General features: G+C 37.3%; 1 protein-coding gene across 5 annotated transcripts in view; it reads right to left on the bottom strand.

Moving 5' to 3' along the window:
• WDR33 (WD repeat domain 33) overlaps positions 1 to 19,768 on the bottom strand; it is a 96,588-nt gene that overhangs the window by 18,758 nt on the left and 58,062 nt on the right. For 4 of the 5 annotated variants that reach the window (XR_011502729.1, XM_044769219.2, XM_044769221.2 and 1 more), the window contains one exon: positions 147 to 273. Coding sequence is in view for 4 of the 5 variants with exons in the window: in XM_044769219.2 (XP_044625154.1) it covers positions 147 to 273 (127 nt within the window). In the remaining variant the exon portion in view is untranslated. Of the gene's footprint in view, positions 1 to 146; positions 274 to 298; positions 18,246 to 19,768 lie in introns of those variants that run through there. The other variant, XM_044769223.2, reaches the window with a different exon arrangement.

Below are 19,768 nucleotides of genomic sequence, written 5' to 3'. Positions count from 1 at the left end.
TAAGAAGAAGTCTACAGACACATGTCCATGTGTTGTCTGCACTACTTTTTCAGGAATACAGAAGAGGAGAGAAAGCTAAAAGTTCAAGAATCCAGGCAACTTTATTCCCCTTTGTTTAGGACCAAGGTGGAGCTCCTATCACTTACAGTGTTGCAAGACTCTGCCCAGTCTTGGGATCCCAGAACTTGATCGGCTGTTGACTATCTTTACTTCCTGAAACAACTAACCCTTTTGTTGGATGCCAGTCTACACATTTCACATCAGCACCATGCCCTGTAGGAAACAAGTTAAGATAAAAACCTAATCAGTCATACACATTTAAAGCAGGACTCCATTCTAATTCAAACCAAAGCAGAGAAATTTACTCAACATTTTGATCCTAGTGTTTAGTCATCTTAAACTTTTTAAAAAGACTCTACTCTTTTTATCTGGAAGACTTTTGGATATAGCAACCTCTCCTTCTATGCCAGGATGCACAAGAGCCATTACTCTTCTCTTGGAACTAAGCCCATCTTTTCGCTTACTTGCTGGAAGGCCAATCAAGGCTTTTTGGAAGCTACACATCTTAAGCCCCCACATATAAAGCTTTACAAACTTTCCACGCTGTACCTGGATTATCCTCAGCACTAGGCACAATTTCTGCCATTCACTTTAGTTTTCCCACTATGCAGTAGTCCTTACAAGGCTAAAGATCAAAAGTCCTAAATTCAGGTTCAGACATCACCACTTTCTACACGTGACTAGGAAAAATGTATTCCATCCTTCTGATAATAAAAGCTATGCTGCTGAGTGCTTACTATATGTTAGGCAGTGTATTGAGCACTTATAAGCACCACCTCTTTAAATCCTCACAAAAGCCTGAGGAAAGTATTGTCATTATCTCCATTTTACAAGTAAAGAAATAGAAGGACTGGAGGGGTTAAATAACATGGCCTAGATTCCAAAGCTAGTCAACAAGGAGGAGCTGGAATCTGGACCTGGTCTACAGGATTCCATAGAGAGTTCTCCTAACCACTGTGCTAAAGCATGAGGTCACTTCACAAATGTAACAGATTAGCTGTTACTAAAAATCACAAAAGCAAAAATCAGAATGTATAAAACTGAAAGAAATTAGTATGATTTTTGAAAAACTGAGTGCTGTACAAAAAGACCCTCAAGAGTATTTTTTATAGCAAATGCACTAAGAAGCAAGTGAGGAGTGAGGTAAAGAGCATTTGGAATAGCTCCTTCTCTAACCTGGATCAAATCCAACTTCTATGAATTTGGGAGAGGGAAAGAGGAAGGCTATAGAAGAATAAGAAAAAAGGGAAGTACAAAAAAAGAGATGGTTCTAGAGGCATTGCAAAGTGAATTTGCACCAACTCAGAAGGGGAGTAATGCCCACCTCAAATAGGCAAGAACTTATCGAAAGACAATATTCCATGCTGGCAAGGATCTAGGGAAATACCAGCCATCTGGAGAAGAGTTTGGCACTGTGTATCAAAAGCATGAAAAAAAAGCGCATATCCTACAACCCAACAATCCCATGTCTCAGAATTTATCAGAAGGAAAAAAGGGATGTCCAAAAAAATTTGTTTACAAGAATGTTTACAGATTTAGTTACTTTTAAATGTCCTTGAATAGGAAATAAATATATTACAAAATAAATTACAGTATGGTATATGTGCTCAAGGGAATATGATGCGCCTACTGTAAATGATCCTATAGATAATAACATAATTAGAATATTCATACTAAGTTTACTTAAAAAAAAACACCAGTACAGCATTCCTAATGCCATCACTGTAAAAGACAAACAAATTAACAGCATGAGTTACAGTGTGTGCACATCTGTATATGGAAGACAGGCAAAAAGTCTAGACACCAAACTGTTAACAGACATAACGTTAAGCTGAGTGGTGGTACAAAGGCGACTCTTATTTCTCTGTGAGTTTTCTGTTTTTATATTCTCTACAATGAACAGACAATATTTTGTAACTGGGATGTGAAGGTGGGAAAGAGGAAGGGAGGTTTTGTTGTTGCTTTGATTTTTTATTAAAAAAAAAAAAGAACTGAGAATAGAAAAACTGAATAGAAATACAACTCAGTCCCCCACCAGTCCCTTGCTCGCCTTAAGAACTTTTAACGTTATTAATGATTTGATCCTAAAAAGACATGACCAGGGAATTTAAAACTTTATGGGCCACTATCACCTAAAATTAAATATTATGTATAGTTATGTATGTATTTTAACCAAATTTGAGTGGAAAATGCGTGAGAATGCACTTTTAAAACATGATGCACTGAGCAAAAAAGTGCACGTTCTCAGCAACCATCTCTACCTTCACCTTCTCTGGGACACTTTTATTACATAAAGTAGATCTGTTTAGTTTAAAGAAGTATAAGCAAAACCAAAGGAACAACAAAATATATTTTAGCTGCTTTAATTTTGTTTTCTAAAGTTTTCTAAAATGTATTTAAGTAGAATTCAAAAAAGTGAGGAATCCCATCCACCCTTTTCTGTTTTAAATGAATTTACCCGTAGCCATATAAGTCACTAACATAAATCAAACTGATGGGTACTGATTCTTGGATATTATTTTATTGGTCACTGTCCTTAATGATAAAAATAATACCATGAGTAAACACACACACTTCTTATGTATGGTAATATTCGAGGCAAAGTATGTACACTGACTCTTCACTTTACATATGAAGATTACAAAGCACAGCCAGGTTAAATAGCTTGCCCACAATCACAGTTGAAATATGGCAGAGCAGACATCTGAATGCAAGGAGCTGGCCCCTGAGCCAGTGCTCTTAATGCCTATTTCTATACTGCTTTGGTAGATGTGAAAAGGTCAGTCTAAGAGTCACAGGAGGAAAAGAAAACAAAAATATGTGCCATCCCGTCTGCTTCTATGTGCATAAAGACTCACTGAAGGATGGCACAGAGCACACAGCAAACTGTGAGAGGAGGGGACCATCCAAGCCTTTACAACATTTACTTGTATTATATACTTTTAAAAAATTAAATACAAATAAATAAAATAACCTAAGAAAATATGTGCAAAAAACTATGCCACATGCTAACATTTGTGGCTTAAAAAGAGACACATACACACACATATACAGAGCACATACATACATTTGCTGAAAAATGCATAAAATGAGGGGCTGGTCCCATGGCCTAGTGGTTAAGCTTGGTGCAGTCCACTTCAGCAGCCTGGGTTCAGTTCCCAGGCACAGACCTACACCACTGGTCAGCAGCCATGCTGTGGTGGTGACCCACACACAAAATAGAGGAAGACTGGCACAGATGTTAGTTGAGGGTGAATCTTCCTCAACAACAACAAAATTTTAAAAATGCGTAAAATGTGTCTGAAACAATACGCCAAAATATGATAACTGCCTCCAAGAAGGGGAACTGGGTAGCAGGGGAACAAGGGTAAGGAAACTTCACTGTATATGGTTTGGTTGTTTGTAAACACTGAAACGTGGGAATGATTTACTGAGAAAATATTCAATTAAAAAAATTTAATTTACTCAACAGTGAATTGATTACCTCTGGAAAGTGGGTATGAAATCATTACAAGTAGCATATATCATTTCTATAATTTTTTGCAAATGAAAAAGAGGAAAAATAAATAGATTAAACTGACAGAAGTAAATTGATATGCAACTGCTTCCTTCTTCAGGGAAAAAAAGAGTTCCTAGATTCCCGATGAAGTAACAAGAACTATCTGTGTTTTTTTGTTTTTTTAATTGACATGGTTTGGGTATTTTTTGGTGTGTGTGAGGAAGACTGGCCCTGAGCTCACATTTGTTGCCAACCTTACTTTCTTTTTCTTCCTCTCCCCAAAGCCCGATCACATAGTTGTGTGTCCTAGTTGTAAGTCCTTCTAGTTCTTCTCTGTGGGACGCCGCCACAGTATGGCCTGATAAGCAGTGTGTAGGTCTGCACCCAGGATCCAAACTGGCAAGCCTCTGGCCGCTGAAGCAGAGCATGACAACTTAACCACTACACCACTAGGCTGGCCCCACAAAAACTATTCCAAATTATAAAATTCTACATTCTTATGTCAATATAGATACATTTAGACCCAGGAGAACCAGATAATAAAAATTTATTCTAAGAAAGTGAAAGATTTTTTTTAACTTTTACATTTAAAAAATGGTGTTCATAATAGTGAAGGAGTGTAAACAAATTCTAGAAGCTGAATGATTAAATGAACTTCGCCATAGCCAAAAAACAGAAGAAACACACAACTATCTAAAATGAAGATTCTGGAAACGAAGAAAAATGCTCATGAAACACAGTGAACCTTTAAAATGAAAACAAAGGGGCCAGCCCCAATGGCCTAGTGTTTTAGTGTGCTCTGCTTCAGCAGCCCAGGTTCAGTTCATGGGCACAGACCTACACCACTCTGTTAGCGGCCATGCTGTGCTGGCAGCCCACACACTACAAAATAGAGGAAGATTGGCACAGATGTTAGCTGAGGGTAAATCTTCCTCAGCAAAATAAATAAATAAATGGCAAGCAAAATAATGCATACACAAACTATATATATGCTGTGACAATGATTATAAAATGTGCATGTATAATTACAAAAATGTAGATATGAATAAAGAGGAAATGAAAATTATATTGGGATAGTGGAACAAAGGTAAAGTTTTCCTATTCACATTTCCTCTAATGTTATATTGTGCTTTTAACCATAAATAACATGCATTAGATTTTTTATATGTGTGAACTTGTTGATATGTTTTTAAAACGAGAAGTAAAAAAGACACTGACTGCAAGTTACTTTGCTAGGTTAATATTTTCTATCAAATTAGCAAAAGTTAAATCTAGTGACACACAGTGTTAGTAAGAGAATAACAGGCACTCTCATCTATAAAGGTAAATTAGTACAACTTTTGGGGGGTGCCGTTTGACCACGTCTAACAAAATGTTAAACACTCACAGCCTTTAATTCTGTAATTCCTCTGCTGGGAATTTACCCTATGTCTGTGGCTGTAAAAGCACACCAAGACTTATGGATAAAGGTATTTCTTGCACCTTGTCTGAATTGCAAGACCAGAAACAACCTAAATATGAATCAATGAGGGGTTATTTATGAAATCAAGGTATATCCATATAATGGAATACAATACAGCTGTGAAAACTGAGGCAGAAAGAGGGAACTTTTGGGGATGATAGAAATGTTACGTATCTTGATTATGGTGTATCTATTTGTCAAAACTCATAGAAGTGGACACCTAAAAATGGTGAATGTTACCATATGTAACTTATACCTCAATAAGGCTGACTTTTAAATTATATTAGAAGAAAAATAAAGTATAATTTAGTCCTATTCATACAAAAGAAAACTTGCGGCCAGCCTAGTGGCATACTGGTTAAGTTCGCAGGATCCAATTCAGCAGCCCAGGTTTGGATCCTGGACATGGACCTACACACTGCTCATCAAGCCATGTTGTGGCAGTGTCCCACATACAAAACAGATGAAGACTGGCACAGATGTTAGCTCAGCAACAATCTTCCTCAAGGAAAAAGAGTAAGACTGGCAATAGATGTTAGTTCAGGGACAATCTTCCTCACCAAAAAAAAGAAAGGAAGAAAGGAAACTTAAGCTGGTAGTAAGTTTTTTAAGAAGAAAACATGCTATGAGAATAAAAAGGCATTTACTCTTCTGTACTACTTGAAGTTTCTAACATGTGCTTTTATAACTTTATTTAATGGCAACTGTCTTTGGTTTCCCTCTATTCAAAGCTGAATGGAACAACTGATATCTATTAGTGCCTTCATTTGCCAATACAGCACTAACCAGTGCCTGTGGTCCCAGGAAGATATGCTTCAGAGCCTCAGCAGGGATGCGTGTTTTCACTGACAGGTCTTGGACTCGGTATGGCTGTCTTAAGTTTCAAGGATATTATGGGTCTTGTGAGCCGGCATGTCATACATAAACACTTAATCTTATATAAATTATTATCTCAGAGAAAAATGATTGAGTCCCAAAGACACACATTTATCGATTTCAACCATTAACCCTAAAGAATGCCTCTACAGTAATTTTCATCATTTCAAAGATCCAGATTATCAGGATGGAATCCTTCAAAGTTCTTTGTGATCCCCAAACATGGAGATTCCAAGAATGTAGTATTTGCAACGCTTAAGCAAGTACAGACTGTTTTTATGGCCTAGCAACCTAGATATTTTAGTACTAAAAACATCTTGCTAATGGCTCAAGATTTCAGGACTAAAAACTTCTGGCCAATGAAAGATCAAGTATTTTTAAAACTGGTATTTAATGAAACTTTTCAGAATCAAGCTTGTAAAAAGTATGAAGATAAAACTCTCACCACCACCAAAGCTACTCCAGATACTACAAAGCGTAACACAGGAACAAGGTGTAGCCCCACAGGGGACAGACCTGAGTCCATACGTGGACTGTAGTAAACACACACAGTCCTCGGCAGGGGAGGGACCTGAGTCTATAGGTGGACTGCAGTAAACACACACAGTCCTCGGCAGGGGAGGGACCTGAGTCCATACGTGGACTGCAGTAAACACACACAGTCCTCAGCAGGATGGCAGAGCTTCAAAGGAAGCCAGCAACACAGGCACATGGGTACCAAGTAAAGGCTCCAAGATCCCTGGGAAAGGTCACAGTATTTTATCTGTACTTGACTTCAATTAGAAATGGAGGATATGCTCCAAGAAGATTTCAATATCAGGACTTGGAGTTGCAATTAACAAGTCCTAAAATTAAGAGATTCCAGTTGCAAATCATTATATAAAGAACAAGATAGTCATAATAAATCTGTGTGGAATCCCTGATAGAAGAGATAAAAAATATTTTCATCATCACAAAAAGTCCTAATGGACAACACTGATTTAGACTATAATTAGCCATTTTAAAGAAAGTCATATCATTTTTATTCACTATCTCAGTTATACAATGAACACCACCACAAAAATTATCTTCAACTGAGACTAGAGCTCAGAAGACCTGCAATTTATCCAGTCCTGTAATTTTTATGTAAGAGAACAGTGAGGCCTAAAAGGGTTAAGCCAGTGGCTAGAGACGGCCCAGATTTTCTTCTTCCCGTTCCAATCTTCCCTTCACCTCACTAAATATAACACCCAGATGAAGTGACAGAACAGCTCCTTTTGTTTTGTTTCATTTAACAGTCAACTGTCACTGTCTCAAACATAACTGAGGTTGTAGAAGACAAACCTGTGTACGCCTTTCCATCTCTCAGAACCACACAAGAAAAGAATTTAGAGATAAAATCTAAAAATAAATAAGAATCACATCTTTCAATTATCTGAGAAGTAATCAGATTGATTCTGAGGACCAGGGTCTTGCTAAGAATGAAGGAATGTGGCAACCATGACCTAACTCCATCCAAAGAAATTCCAAATTAATCTAACCATACCAGCTTAGAGGTTGAGCCTTGAGGGCAACGAATTTTGCATCATTTCTTAGCTAGCTAAACATTCTCTCAGGGTCCTAGCTAAAGGAATAGTGACAGAATTAGCATCTCTTCGAGACATGGGGCATTGCTTTGTGGATTAACCTGTGTGTGACACACTAGAATTGTTTAATATTATTTCATAATAATGATTTGCAAAGAGCAACCATTAATTTTATGTTAGAATTTATACTGAAAGGAGGCAAACACTTTTACTTATTGCACTTGATCATTCTTCCACACATTCATTTATGTGCTCTTTCACTCATTCATTAATTCAAAATAAGTGTGTACAATAGCCACATTTATTGGGCTCCTATTATGGGTGCTCAATCTATAAAATATGTGATTACCAAATAAAATGAGGATTGAACACTAAGGAAGTATTTGCAGAATCACACAATCCAGTTACAATACCTTTCAAGAAAGCTAATACTTAGAATAAAAGTCTTCTGAATAAAGACTGAAGTGAAGCTAACAAAACAACAAATGCAGGTGTTTTAGAGACCTTTCTCCATAAAATAAAAACAGAAAAGTCTCTTTTTAAAAAAATGTTACATAACTATACCTGAAATAGCAAGGTAAAAAATGCAAAAAGATTTTTCCTAAATAATAATCAAATGTTTAATGTTTTTTTTTTTTAAAAGAGATCCTAGAAATACAACGCAGGGACTCCTTAATAAACCCTTAAATTCTAAGAATAACAGGATAGATGGTTGAGTCTTTAGATACTTGGTGAATAGTTCTAAACTTACTTTTGTAGAAAGTGGACCCTTCCTGTTTATTATTTCCTATTTCAGAACCATAAGGTGTACTGCAGTGAAGGCTAGAAGCCATAAAGGAATGAGGTCTGTTTTCAGACTCGTCCCTCATAGGAGGCAGTTCCCTGGCCTCTGTGAAGTGGATGTCACCTTTGTGCCCCTGCACATTTTCTGAGAACCTCATCTCTTCGCCACAGCCTCACCAGATCCTAAAGGACCTGTTGCCCCACACAGGTCAACAGCCCTGCCTTAAGACAATGCATATGACCCCAAGGCTCGGTGAACAGTGTGAAAACCAATATATAGTTTTATTTGAAGATCAGAAATAGTGTTCATTTTCCCATTTTATTTTTCCTGGATCAGACCATTATATGAACAAATCTTAAGAAAAAGTTCTTTTATACATAACTTATAAAAAGTGCCAAGATTTTCTAATACAGGAAGAAAAAAAGCAAACATAATTCAAGTACCACCTTGTACAACATGAACAGTTGAAGAACCGTTATTCAAGAAAATGTGTCAAACATTAACAACAAACTCAGGCTACTTCCAGCTGTAAGAACATAAAATATAACAGATCAGTGTAAGGCAAACGTAATGTGTAGCCACAGTCCATAGCCAGAGACTTCAACAGATCAGTGGACTCAAGAATTTAAAAAATTAAGGAGCATAAGTAACTCGTACGCTGGTCAATGAATATGCAATTAACATTTTACTTTCCTTTTTTGCAAAATGATTTTAAACTTGATCCAACAGGCAACATCAACTGGAAGTGATTACTATTAGTATCTTTGTGATCTAAATCTAGAAAGTGACATTAGTAAAAACCTGTAAGATTTAATGGAAAGTCAGTTCTGGAAAGAGTATACCTCTAAGGCAGTGCTTCCACGAAGCGTGTTCCAAGCAACAGTGCACAGAATCAGGGGTGAAGGGGTTCTGTGGTCAAAACAGTTGGACAATGCTGAATTTTAAAAACTGGCAAGTTTCCTTCCAGGTCTGACCACCCTCAGTGCATTCAATATGTTACAAATCTATAGTTAAGAATTTGACCAAGAGTCTTTCATCTCAGAGCACTTCCAACTGCCTCTGAAGACCAATGTGGGAAATTCTGAAATGCTAGCTTATTACATTATCTGGCAATGATGAACCTAAATTCAGGTAAGCAGACACCTCTTGGGAAGTGGTGGAAGGGCACTGGGGAAGTTCATGTAAAGGGAACTTTAACCATATATGTAACATGTACTTCTTTTTAAAAATTCAGAAATAAGTATGGCAAAAGGTAAGGATTTGACAGAACTCAGTGACAGCACAAAAGTGTTTATCAGGTTATAAAAAATTGTGAAATGTATGGTGTCAGAATAGCACCCAATATACAAACATAAAAACTCAAATGGAATAAAGAGGTAGATATGTCACAAATTTGCCAGCTTGCTACTTAACTCACATTTAATTTGCATAGGCAAGTAAAACGGTTTCTATTTATTTGTACCATGTATTTTACACAGAAGATCAACAAAGGCTGACCTAAAAAAACCGTCAAGTAGGTTAAAAATTGAAATTAAGCATACATTTCATAAGATTAATGCCATGTAACTACCTCTGACATCCAAGTGAAAAAATTTTTATGAATATATGACTAAAATATAATTTCAGAGTCCAAAAAACATACAAGTATATTTGCTAAAACTTACGTGTCAGACTGCTGGTAAATGTATACAATAATGTGGGAGAAAAGCATAATTCTCATTTGATTCAAGTTTAAAAAAACGTATTCAGAAAAATCTTGAGGATTATGAGAGGGAGAAAAACAATGAAATGATTGATACAAGAGGAAAAATCTACCTCCGCCCCCCCCCCCACAAAATGTTGCCTAAAAGTATATAGAATGTGTGTCAATCCCCTATATTCTTCAGTTACAATAATCACACAGAAGCAACTTTGCAGCATGTTTTGTGCCAAACAGCAATTTCCCCTTTGTTGGCTTTTTTAAAACTTTAAAGTATTAAAAAAATACAAGGCTATTTTGGAGAATATTCACCAAAGAATCTTAAAGAGAAGAAATGCAATAACCAAATATTCTTTCAACCTCATTGCTATTGTACTGTCCCAACTGCCGGATGTTAACAACCAGTATTATAAAGCACGTCAGTCTTTTGCCTGAGATGGTAGACACGTGGTGTCCCACATACAATGCAGAGACCAGCAGCAAAGTCCTTCACAAGAAAGGGTGCACTGGTGTGTGTGTGTGTAATTAGATAGTCAAAGGTTCTCTAGTAATCATTTCTGCACACATTCATAATCTGATAGTAATATACAGATGGTATAATATTCTTTTAAAGGGTCAAGAAAAGAAGCACATAGTCATTACTTGAAAAATTAGAAAGAAAATGTAAAAACCAAAAAAACCTTTAAAAGAATGATGGGAGTCTGGCAATAGCAAGACTACCAGAAAGAGCAGTGCCTATGCGATACTAATAAGAGTTATTATTGGTCAACAGTGAAGAGAAGCCATGACCGAAACCCCTAATAAAGAAGAAAAAGCAGAACCAAAACGGAAAACAAGACACATTTTAAATATTTTAGGGCACTTCTAGGGTAACCCTTCCTTCTAAAAACAAGGTAAAAAAGTAAACTGCTTCACCCTCAGTTGGCCAGACTAAGGACACTGTTTTTTAAAGTTGAAAGTTTAGATACACAAAGGCAACAAATAATTCTGGCCAGGGTAGAAGTATAAGTAATTAACCCCATGGGAATCATGGCCATTGCACACCAGCAACTGTACTTGGAATCTCTGAGCTTTGCCATCATCTTCTTGGGTATATTGCACACTTTTGGTCAATGTGGCTCCCTATATAATCCTGTCCCACTACTACTACTCACCTCTTCGAAGGAAGGCAGGCAAACAATGGCAGACTTACATAAATTTACCTGTCTTGGGACAAGGAGGTTATGTGAACCCCCAAATACCGCTGGGGGCGGATGGCTACCACATGATCCCCAACAGACAGTGTAATTTCTAGCTATTATAAGAACTTTTTCTATAAATGAATAATCTGAGATGGCATTACACTCAAAATGGATCTTGATAATTATCTCCATTCCTGTTTCAAAGCAGAAATAAGATAACTGAGAAAACCTCAATCTGAAGCTGGCTATATTATAGTATCTAGTTTCCATCATACTAAAAACACAATCCAATAAAATAAATATCCATTAGTCCATAGTGATATAAATACATAATTGAATAAATAAATAAGAGGAGAAGAGTTGAATCTCTCATGCACGGAAATTCCAAACAACTTCTGTACTTATTCCACCCCCAAGGATGTGGACCTTTAACTCCCCACCCTTTAAGTGTGGGCTGTGCTTCATGACTTCCTTCCAAAGAGTACAGTATGAAAAGCAGGAAGGAGTAGCCTCACACTGGAGGGCTCTGACAAACATCTGCCTCAACCTGGCGTTCAAGGTCAACACCAAGTCGTGTTGATACTATGTACCCCTGCTCTCATGTGATGAAAATGGCACTTTACCTCTGTGATATTCCTCCCCAAATCCCATATAACCAAAACCAATCAGGAGAAAAATCCCAATTGAGGAACATTCCACAAACTACCATAAAACTTCTCATCAAAACACTGGCTGCAAGAAGGCAGTGGAACAAAATCTTGACAGTGCTAAAGTGGGGGGAAACTCTGAATCTAGAATCCTCTATCCAGCCAAAGCCTCATTATAAACCTAAGCATGAAATGAAGATACACAATAAATTTTTTAAATTTTGCCCACAGATCTCAGAAACTAAAAAATATTTACCATTCTAGAAATGTGGAGATCAAGTAATGCTTATTAGGAAATGTTAAAATCCAAACAAGTTCAAATTAAACCTAACTTACTATAAAGAATACCAGTATTTCCTTACGGAGGTGTTTAAAATCTGCCATCTTCTTGTACTTTATTGACTATTGAATGAATGAATGAATGAATAATGAAAAGCCCAGAGAGCAAAACTACATCTATACATACTGCACTAAAAACCAAAACTGTGTTCTTAGAGAAAACAAAGTTTTATTCTGCCCTCCTCTCTGAGCATCATCGAGTGAATCATAAAAATTCTCATTTCCATCTACAATCTACTATACTTTCCTCCCAGAGGAAGAAATAACCAAGATGAAATTAGCTTTGTCCAATAGGAGCACAGGTACAATGTCAAAACAGTTTTATTTGAAATCAAGGAAAGGATATGTTAAATATAATTTAACTCATGTAAGTACTATGTTTAGTGCTCATATGCTATACAATGGTTAATGGTAAAAATTTTGGAGTATAACTGATGTTTAAATCTCAGATGTGACTTACTAGTTATGGCCGTATGTAATTTATTTAACTCTTGCTAAGCCTTAATATTTTCATGTGTAAAATGGAGATTACTCAATTATTGGGTTGTTTCAGGAATTAAAGGAAACATATGAAGCACTTAGCATCATGCCTAGCACACATTTTGAACAGTCAATAAATAAAAGCTCTCCTTTTAATCCAATCTCTGCCCTGAAAAAGCTTACCATGGGGATAGATAGTTCCACATAGGCAGTTATCCAGCAAGAGCCATTACTACTATGAACAGAGTATGGGAAAGCAGAAAATGGCTGTTTCATAGTACTTCCCCAAAGTGAGACTTCTTAAGACTTTGCTAACTTCAGTTTTCAAATGACCCCTGAGAAAAGAACATTAAGTTCACTAAGTACCAACATCCAACCCAAGTATTAGACTTGATCTAATGCTATTTCTCCCTCAGAAGTGGAAAACCTAAACTGGGAGCCATCATTGACTTTAGTACTTTGACTACGTTTTAGGTAACCAATAAAGACAGATAATACTTTGGATGTAACTACTGATTCCACTAGACTAAAATGTGGTCCTCAATAGTGAGATAATACCAATCACTTCCTTTCGTATTTATGGAGTAAATGTTTGACGATTTCTCTATACATTTTCTCCATTTTTAAAAAATATTAACTCATTTCTAGGGGGAAAAACCTATAGGAAAAATATTAGGTTTACCTCAAGTGTCTTTCAGTTATTTTAATTGATCACTTACCTCTAAATCTCCCAACACCATGGATTACCTTGAGCTTCAAATACATGATTAAAAACTTAAATATATAGTATTTCTTAAGAAATGGAGAAATAATAGAAGTAGGAAGAATACGAGAAGGGAAGTAAAGGGAAATTGTTTCAACGTCACTAATGTGAAAAGGGAATTATGTCTCGGAGTAAATCATGATTTTAGGACTAAGTAAAAAGATGTATGCAAGCCCCTTCCTAAATTACTTTCCAAGGTTTACAGTAGATGCACTTATTTCCCAAGACGGATACTGACCCCACATTTTATGAAAATTTTAAAACACTTCAACCCGAATGTGGGCATTCTCCAAAAATAGAGGGACTCACACTGAAGAATAAACCAGAGCAGAGAATAATAACCCCCCCCCCATACACAAAAGGCTGTTAGGGCTCCATGACAGCTCATGCCCACGGCTGTGATGCTGTAAAGAGAGTAACTGCAGAACTCTCCACAGAGCAACTTGTCGCAGCCCTTCCTGACTTCCCATTTACATGGAACAGCTGCCCTCAGCTAAGGCAGGACAACTGCTTTCTAAATGACAAAGAAAAGCTACGTCTGGGAAGAAACCCCAGAACAAGATTTAAGGCTGGAGAGGAAAGCAGCACAAAGCTTCTGGCAATGCCATACTACAACCCTGAAGGAAGAAAAGGTGAAGGGAGGAGAGAGAGAAAAAAGGGAGAAGGGAGACAAGATGGGAGCAGGAAGGAGGGGAGGGGAAGGAGAGAGAAGGGAAGACAGTTCTACCCAAGAGTGAAAAGAACCTATGCATTCCACCTCAGAATACAATCCACTTATTTCGGCAATTGTGGCAGTTGCCCATTTACTCTAAGACTGTCCTTCCCTACCCAGCTCGCTAAACACACACACATGCACGCGCATGCGAAATGAGGTCTACTATGCAGGGAGAAGCTTTTTGGGTAAGGAGACATACTCAACAGCAAAAGAACTGCAAGACAGCTACTTATACTGACCCATACTAATCTCCACTCAAATATTCGGCCAACCAAGGATCACTGGACATTTCAGAAAAATCAAACAGGAGGAAGAGAAAGACCAGGAAAAAGAAACAGATTAAGTGATCCTAGGGAAGACAAGTAGGAACAAAAGACCAAACCAAACACACACAATCACCTTAATTACTATAAGTTTTAAGCGGGATATTCATTTAAAACAAACAAATAACAGTCCACTATGAAAAATGAAAAGACTAGAGAACCACTCGGAGATCTCGGAAATTAACAATGCAATGGATTAAATAAAAAATTCATCAGAAGGGCTAAATAACAAATTGGGTATGACTGAAGATAGTACTCTAGAAGACAAAATAGAAGAAATTACCCAATACTTAGAGAAAAGGACAGACACAGAAAATATGAAAGAAGCCCAACATTCATATATTAAGAGTTCCAGGGGCCGGCCCCATGGCCGCGTGGTTAAGTTCGTGCGCTCAGCGTCAGCAGCCCAGGGTTTCACCGGTTCAAATCCTGGGCACGGACATGGCACTGCTCATCAGCATCCCACGTACCACAACTAGAAGGACTCACAACTAAAATAGATACAACTATGTACTGCGGGGCTTTGGGGAGAAAAAAGGAAAAATAAAATCCTTAAAAAAAAAAGAGTTCCATAAGACAAAGAGAGACGATGGGAAATGATAATCAAAGGAAAAAAACCCTTTGAGATGTGAGATCACAGATTAAAGCAAGCCAAGAAAGATGAAGTTTAAAATACTTACACCTACAGTAAAAAAAAAAAAAGTTCACAGAGAAAAAGAGATCATTTAAAAAAATGTCAGAGGAAAATTAGGTTACATACAAAATAATGAGAATCACATTAGCATCTGACTTCTCATCAGCAGAACTGAGAGAAGATAGTGAAGGACTTGAAAATTCTGAGGGAAAAGAATTTCGAAACAAAAATGTGCAACCCAGATAAACAATGAGTCAAGTATGACAGCAAATTAAAGACCTCTCCAGACACAGGAATTTTGGAATTTACCTCCCAAGCACTCTTTCTGAAAAAATTCTTTGAAAAGGCAAAGAGGGGCCAGCCCTGTGGCTGAGTGGTTGGGTTCGAACTCTCCGCTGCAGTGGCCCAGGGTTTCACAGGTTGGAATCCTGGGCACGGACATGGCGCCGCTCATCAGGCCATGCTGAGGTGACATCCCACATGCCACAGCTAGAAAGACCCACAACTAAAAATGCACAACTATGTACTGGGGGGCTCTGGGGAGAAAAAGGAAAAATAAAATGTTAGAAAAAAAAAGTGCAAAGAAATGCCAGTATGACTGCAATCACAGGCACAGAAGACAACTAGTGCAAATGAGAGCAGCAAGTCAGAGAACCTGGTGAAGAATGTCTTCAAAAATAAAAAAAAATAATCAGGGTTGGCCTCATGCTGTAGCGGTTAAGTTCGTCACACTCTATCTACTTCAGTGGCGTGGGTTCATGGCTTCGTATCCCAGGTGTGGACCTACACCACTCATCAGCCATGATGTGGCGGTGACCCACATATAAAGTGGAGGAAGACTGGCACAGATGTTAACTCAGGGACAATCTTCCTCAAGCAAAAAAAAGAGAAAAACTGGCAACAGATGGTAGCTCAGGGCTAATCTTCCTCAGCAAAAAACAAAATAAAAGTAAAAACAAAATCCATTTACTATGATTACAAAATTAAAAATCAAAAAATTTGCTATGATAAAGGCTTTTAGTGACATTAAGAAAAAAAGTAATTATAAAATTCCAAGAAAAACTACAGAAAACTAAATTGTGGCATTATTTTCAAGTTTACAGGATGACAGATTTAAGAAAACAGAATCTCTTGGGGCCGGCCTGGTGGCGCATCGGTTAAGTTCACACGTTCCGCTTCTCGCCGGCCCAGGGTTCGCCGGTTCAGATCCTGGGTGCAGACATGGCACCACTTGGCACGCCATGCTGTGGTAGGCGTCCCACATATGAAGTAGAGGAAGATGGGCACGATGTTAGCTCAGGGCCAGACTTCCTCAGCAAAAAGAGGAGGACTGGCAGTAGTTAGCTCAGGGCTAATCTTCCTCAAAAAAAAAAAAGAAAAAAGAAAATCTCACGTGATCTTGACATTCTTCAAGAAGAGCAACTCTTGACTGCCCCCAAGGTTTATTATAATAAACTTGATTATACTACTTGGTTCTGCACTCAAGAGTATTATTCATAGAAGCAATACTATTTATTGGTTTTCATTTTTTAGAATTTTTAAGTGGTTAAAAATCCTTGACAGGTTTAAGTAAAGGGAGATAAAAGGGAGAGAAACAGAAAGACATTGAAAGACATAGACTTCCTTATGTAACATCACAGTGAGTCAGGGAACGTTGCCTAAAGTTGGTGGCCCAAAAAAATAAAGAATTAAGAACATTTAAAGCTATAAAGGAAATCATCAAAACAGCTACAATTCATAATAATAAAACCCAGGAGTTGGAAGGCACCATTGGCGGTATATGAAATTTCTGATCTTTCATGACAGAAAGTAAAGAGACACTATCATAGACAGATATGCCAAGAAATATAAATATTATTTTAAATTCTGATGGTAACCACAGGAATAAATAAAAACAAATTAGTTTAAAAATAGATATCTCTGGAGAGTGGTGTAATGGACTGGCAGATTTTTACATTTCAAATTCCATCCCTCTATGGTGTTGGAGAAACAAGGTGTGCATATTATTTATAATTTTTAAAAATAAGGTTACACTGTCCAATGGTGGAAATTTTCTAAAATGTTAATGCTATGAGTTTTTGGCTAGACCACAACAACATTCTTATACTTTATCATTAATGACTCCAGGATGATGAGGACAACTCAGAAGTACCTTCCAAAAGTTTAAGCATTCATATACTTTGATCCATCAAGTTTATTGTTAAGAGTCTATCCTAAAGGAAAATTTACATGAGTGGGAACAAATATAAAGGTACAAAGAAGTTTAGTGCACAACTTTGTCTTAGCAAAAACCTCTTGCAAATCCTAAATGTCTATCAATGAGCATGGTTAAATAAGTTACGGTAGATAGATGCTATGGAACGTTATAGAGCAGTTACCTAAAAAAGAGAGCAGTAATGATACAGAAAGATGACCATGATATATCGTGTCGTGAGAAAAGCAAATAGCAAAAGAATATATGTAGTATAATCCCATTTTGCGTAGTGTTTTTTTAAAGTACCTTTTTATATATCCATAAGAATTGTGGAAATATACACAGACAATTATTAGCAGAATAGTGGTGAACTCTGGATGTGAGAGTGGCAAAAGGGAGGGAAGACATTAACTTTTTGCTTCTAATCATTTGAACTTCTTATGAACGTTTATTACCTTTGTAACAGGCAGAAAATCCTTAAGAACACAACTTCAACATTAATCCCACCCTCATCTTTCCACCCCTCCAACCCCCATACTGCTGCATCATAGATAGCCTTCCATACGGCACATAGTAGGAATGTGTGAATCCAGACCTTACAATTGTCTCCAAATCTTACTTCCACGTGATACGTAGAATACAACTGTCGCCATGCATGACTAATGAAAAACATGCATCTTAATGTTGCATTTGGTCTTCAGCTTGGTTGGTCAGGGAATGGTGCTGCTAGTAAAGACAAGGTTGCGAGTGATATCCCCATACAGGTCAGTCGTTATGCAGTCGGCCTGTTTCTATATTCACCAGATGTCATCTTCCTAGTGACAGGACAACAAGGTGTGGCAAGATGGAAGTAAATCCATTTTAACTAACAGGAACACTTCTTAAAAGATGCATACTGCCAGTGGGCTTCGGTCTCATGGCTGCATTCTGAAGAACATGTTTGTGTATTACGTGTGACCACAGTTTACACTGTTCTTTGCCAGTCAACCACACATACATGACTGGACCGTGTCATCCATGCTTCCTAGAGAAGGAATGCTGGTTAGCCAGGTACCTGCAGCAACACTGCCTGTCTGTGCTCTGTGGGAGCAGAGTGATGTTGGGGGGGCGGACATGACACACACCACGAGGTTCTCAGTTTCCGGTCTTTAATTCTCTTTAGCCAACACATTGAACACAAAATCAAAGTAATGTGGCAGAGTGAAGGCTTCCCAACCTTAACTGTGCTTGACAAATGATTTTTCTCTCACTACTCATTTTTATAAGAGGGAACAACAAAAAGAGAAAAATCAAAGACTGAAGAAAAACAGAAATAAGGACTTAAGGTGTGACCACAGTGCTAGTTCTATAAATCTCTCTAACAATGGAGTATTTGATTTTGATCTAACTTAAAATATCTATTAAAAATGCCCAAATAAGCAACTCACATCATAAAGATGAATCCTTTTTTTGGACTTTACATTTTTTCAAGATATTATAAACCTATTAAAAACTAGCAATGAAAAGAATATTCTGCTATAAATCTATAGAGTAACTTACCATATCTTATACTCATCAAATATGAATTTACCTAACCAGATCTCAGAAAAACAGCTAGTGGTTCTCAGGAAATAGACTAGCTATTATCATCTATTCAAAAAACAAAACAACTAACCAACCAACCAAAGGAAAAGAACAGAACTTTGGGACGGAGTATGCGGAACAGTGGGAGTTAATACTGGGGTTCTGAGATGAGAGTAAAAGTGTGAGGATTTATATAAATAAAGCTGTAAAAAATAAGTCATAGTTCCATTTCAATGTTATTTATTTAAATGTGGCTCACAATACAATTAATTGTATCAGTAACACTTCTAACCCTAAGAATTACTACTGAGAATAGGGTAATCATATATGATATCCCTCCCAACTCTTGATCTATAATCTCCTCTTCAATAAATACCTTTCCCAATCAATTCCAACCTCCTAAGTTGAATTAACTTAAATGTATGTTCCTTTCTTTATACCCTGCACGTTTTTAGCATCTTTCCTTGCACATATATGACTTAAGCAACATTTACTTCAGGCCTGCAACGTGAGAAGTGCCTTCTTCTGTGTGCTTTTCGGACCCTCACAACAACCCTGTGAGGTAGGTATCATTAGCCCCACTTTACAGAAGAGGAAACGCAAACTGAGAAAGACTGATTTGGCCCAGTGGCAGAGTTGGGATTCAGAGCCAGACCTGCTGACTCTCAGATGAGCAATGTTTGAAGTACCCAAAGGAAAAACAAAGATTGCCGCAAGTAGAACCTATGACTGAACCTACAATTTTGAAGTAGCTGAAGAAGAGGTTCGATAATATTAGTAATTTCTTCTTCCTTGTCACTTAACCATTGTAAACAGCAATTACACTATATTCTCCTATCATAAAATTTTAAAGGTAACAATATACAGAGCAGGGAATTTAACCCTCCCTTTTTGTAGAAGAGACATATTACAAATAGACTTGCACTCATCATTGACTATGAAAAGACACAGTAAACTGGTACTATTCCACCTCAATCCTTCTGC

This window comes from Equus asinus, chromosome 4 (assembly GCF_041296235.1).
Source record: "Equus asinus isolate D_3611 breed Donkey chromosome 4, EquAss-T2T_v2, whole genome shotgun sequence".
Taxonomy (NCBI): domain Eukaryota; kingdom Metazoa; phylum Chordata; class Mammalia; order Perissodactyla; family Equidae; genus Equus; species Equus asinus.
This window is presented reverse-complemented; position numbering and strand designations above follow the sequence as displayed.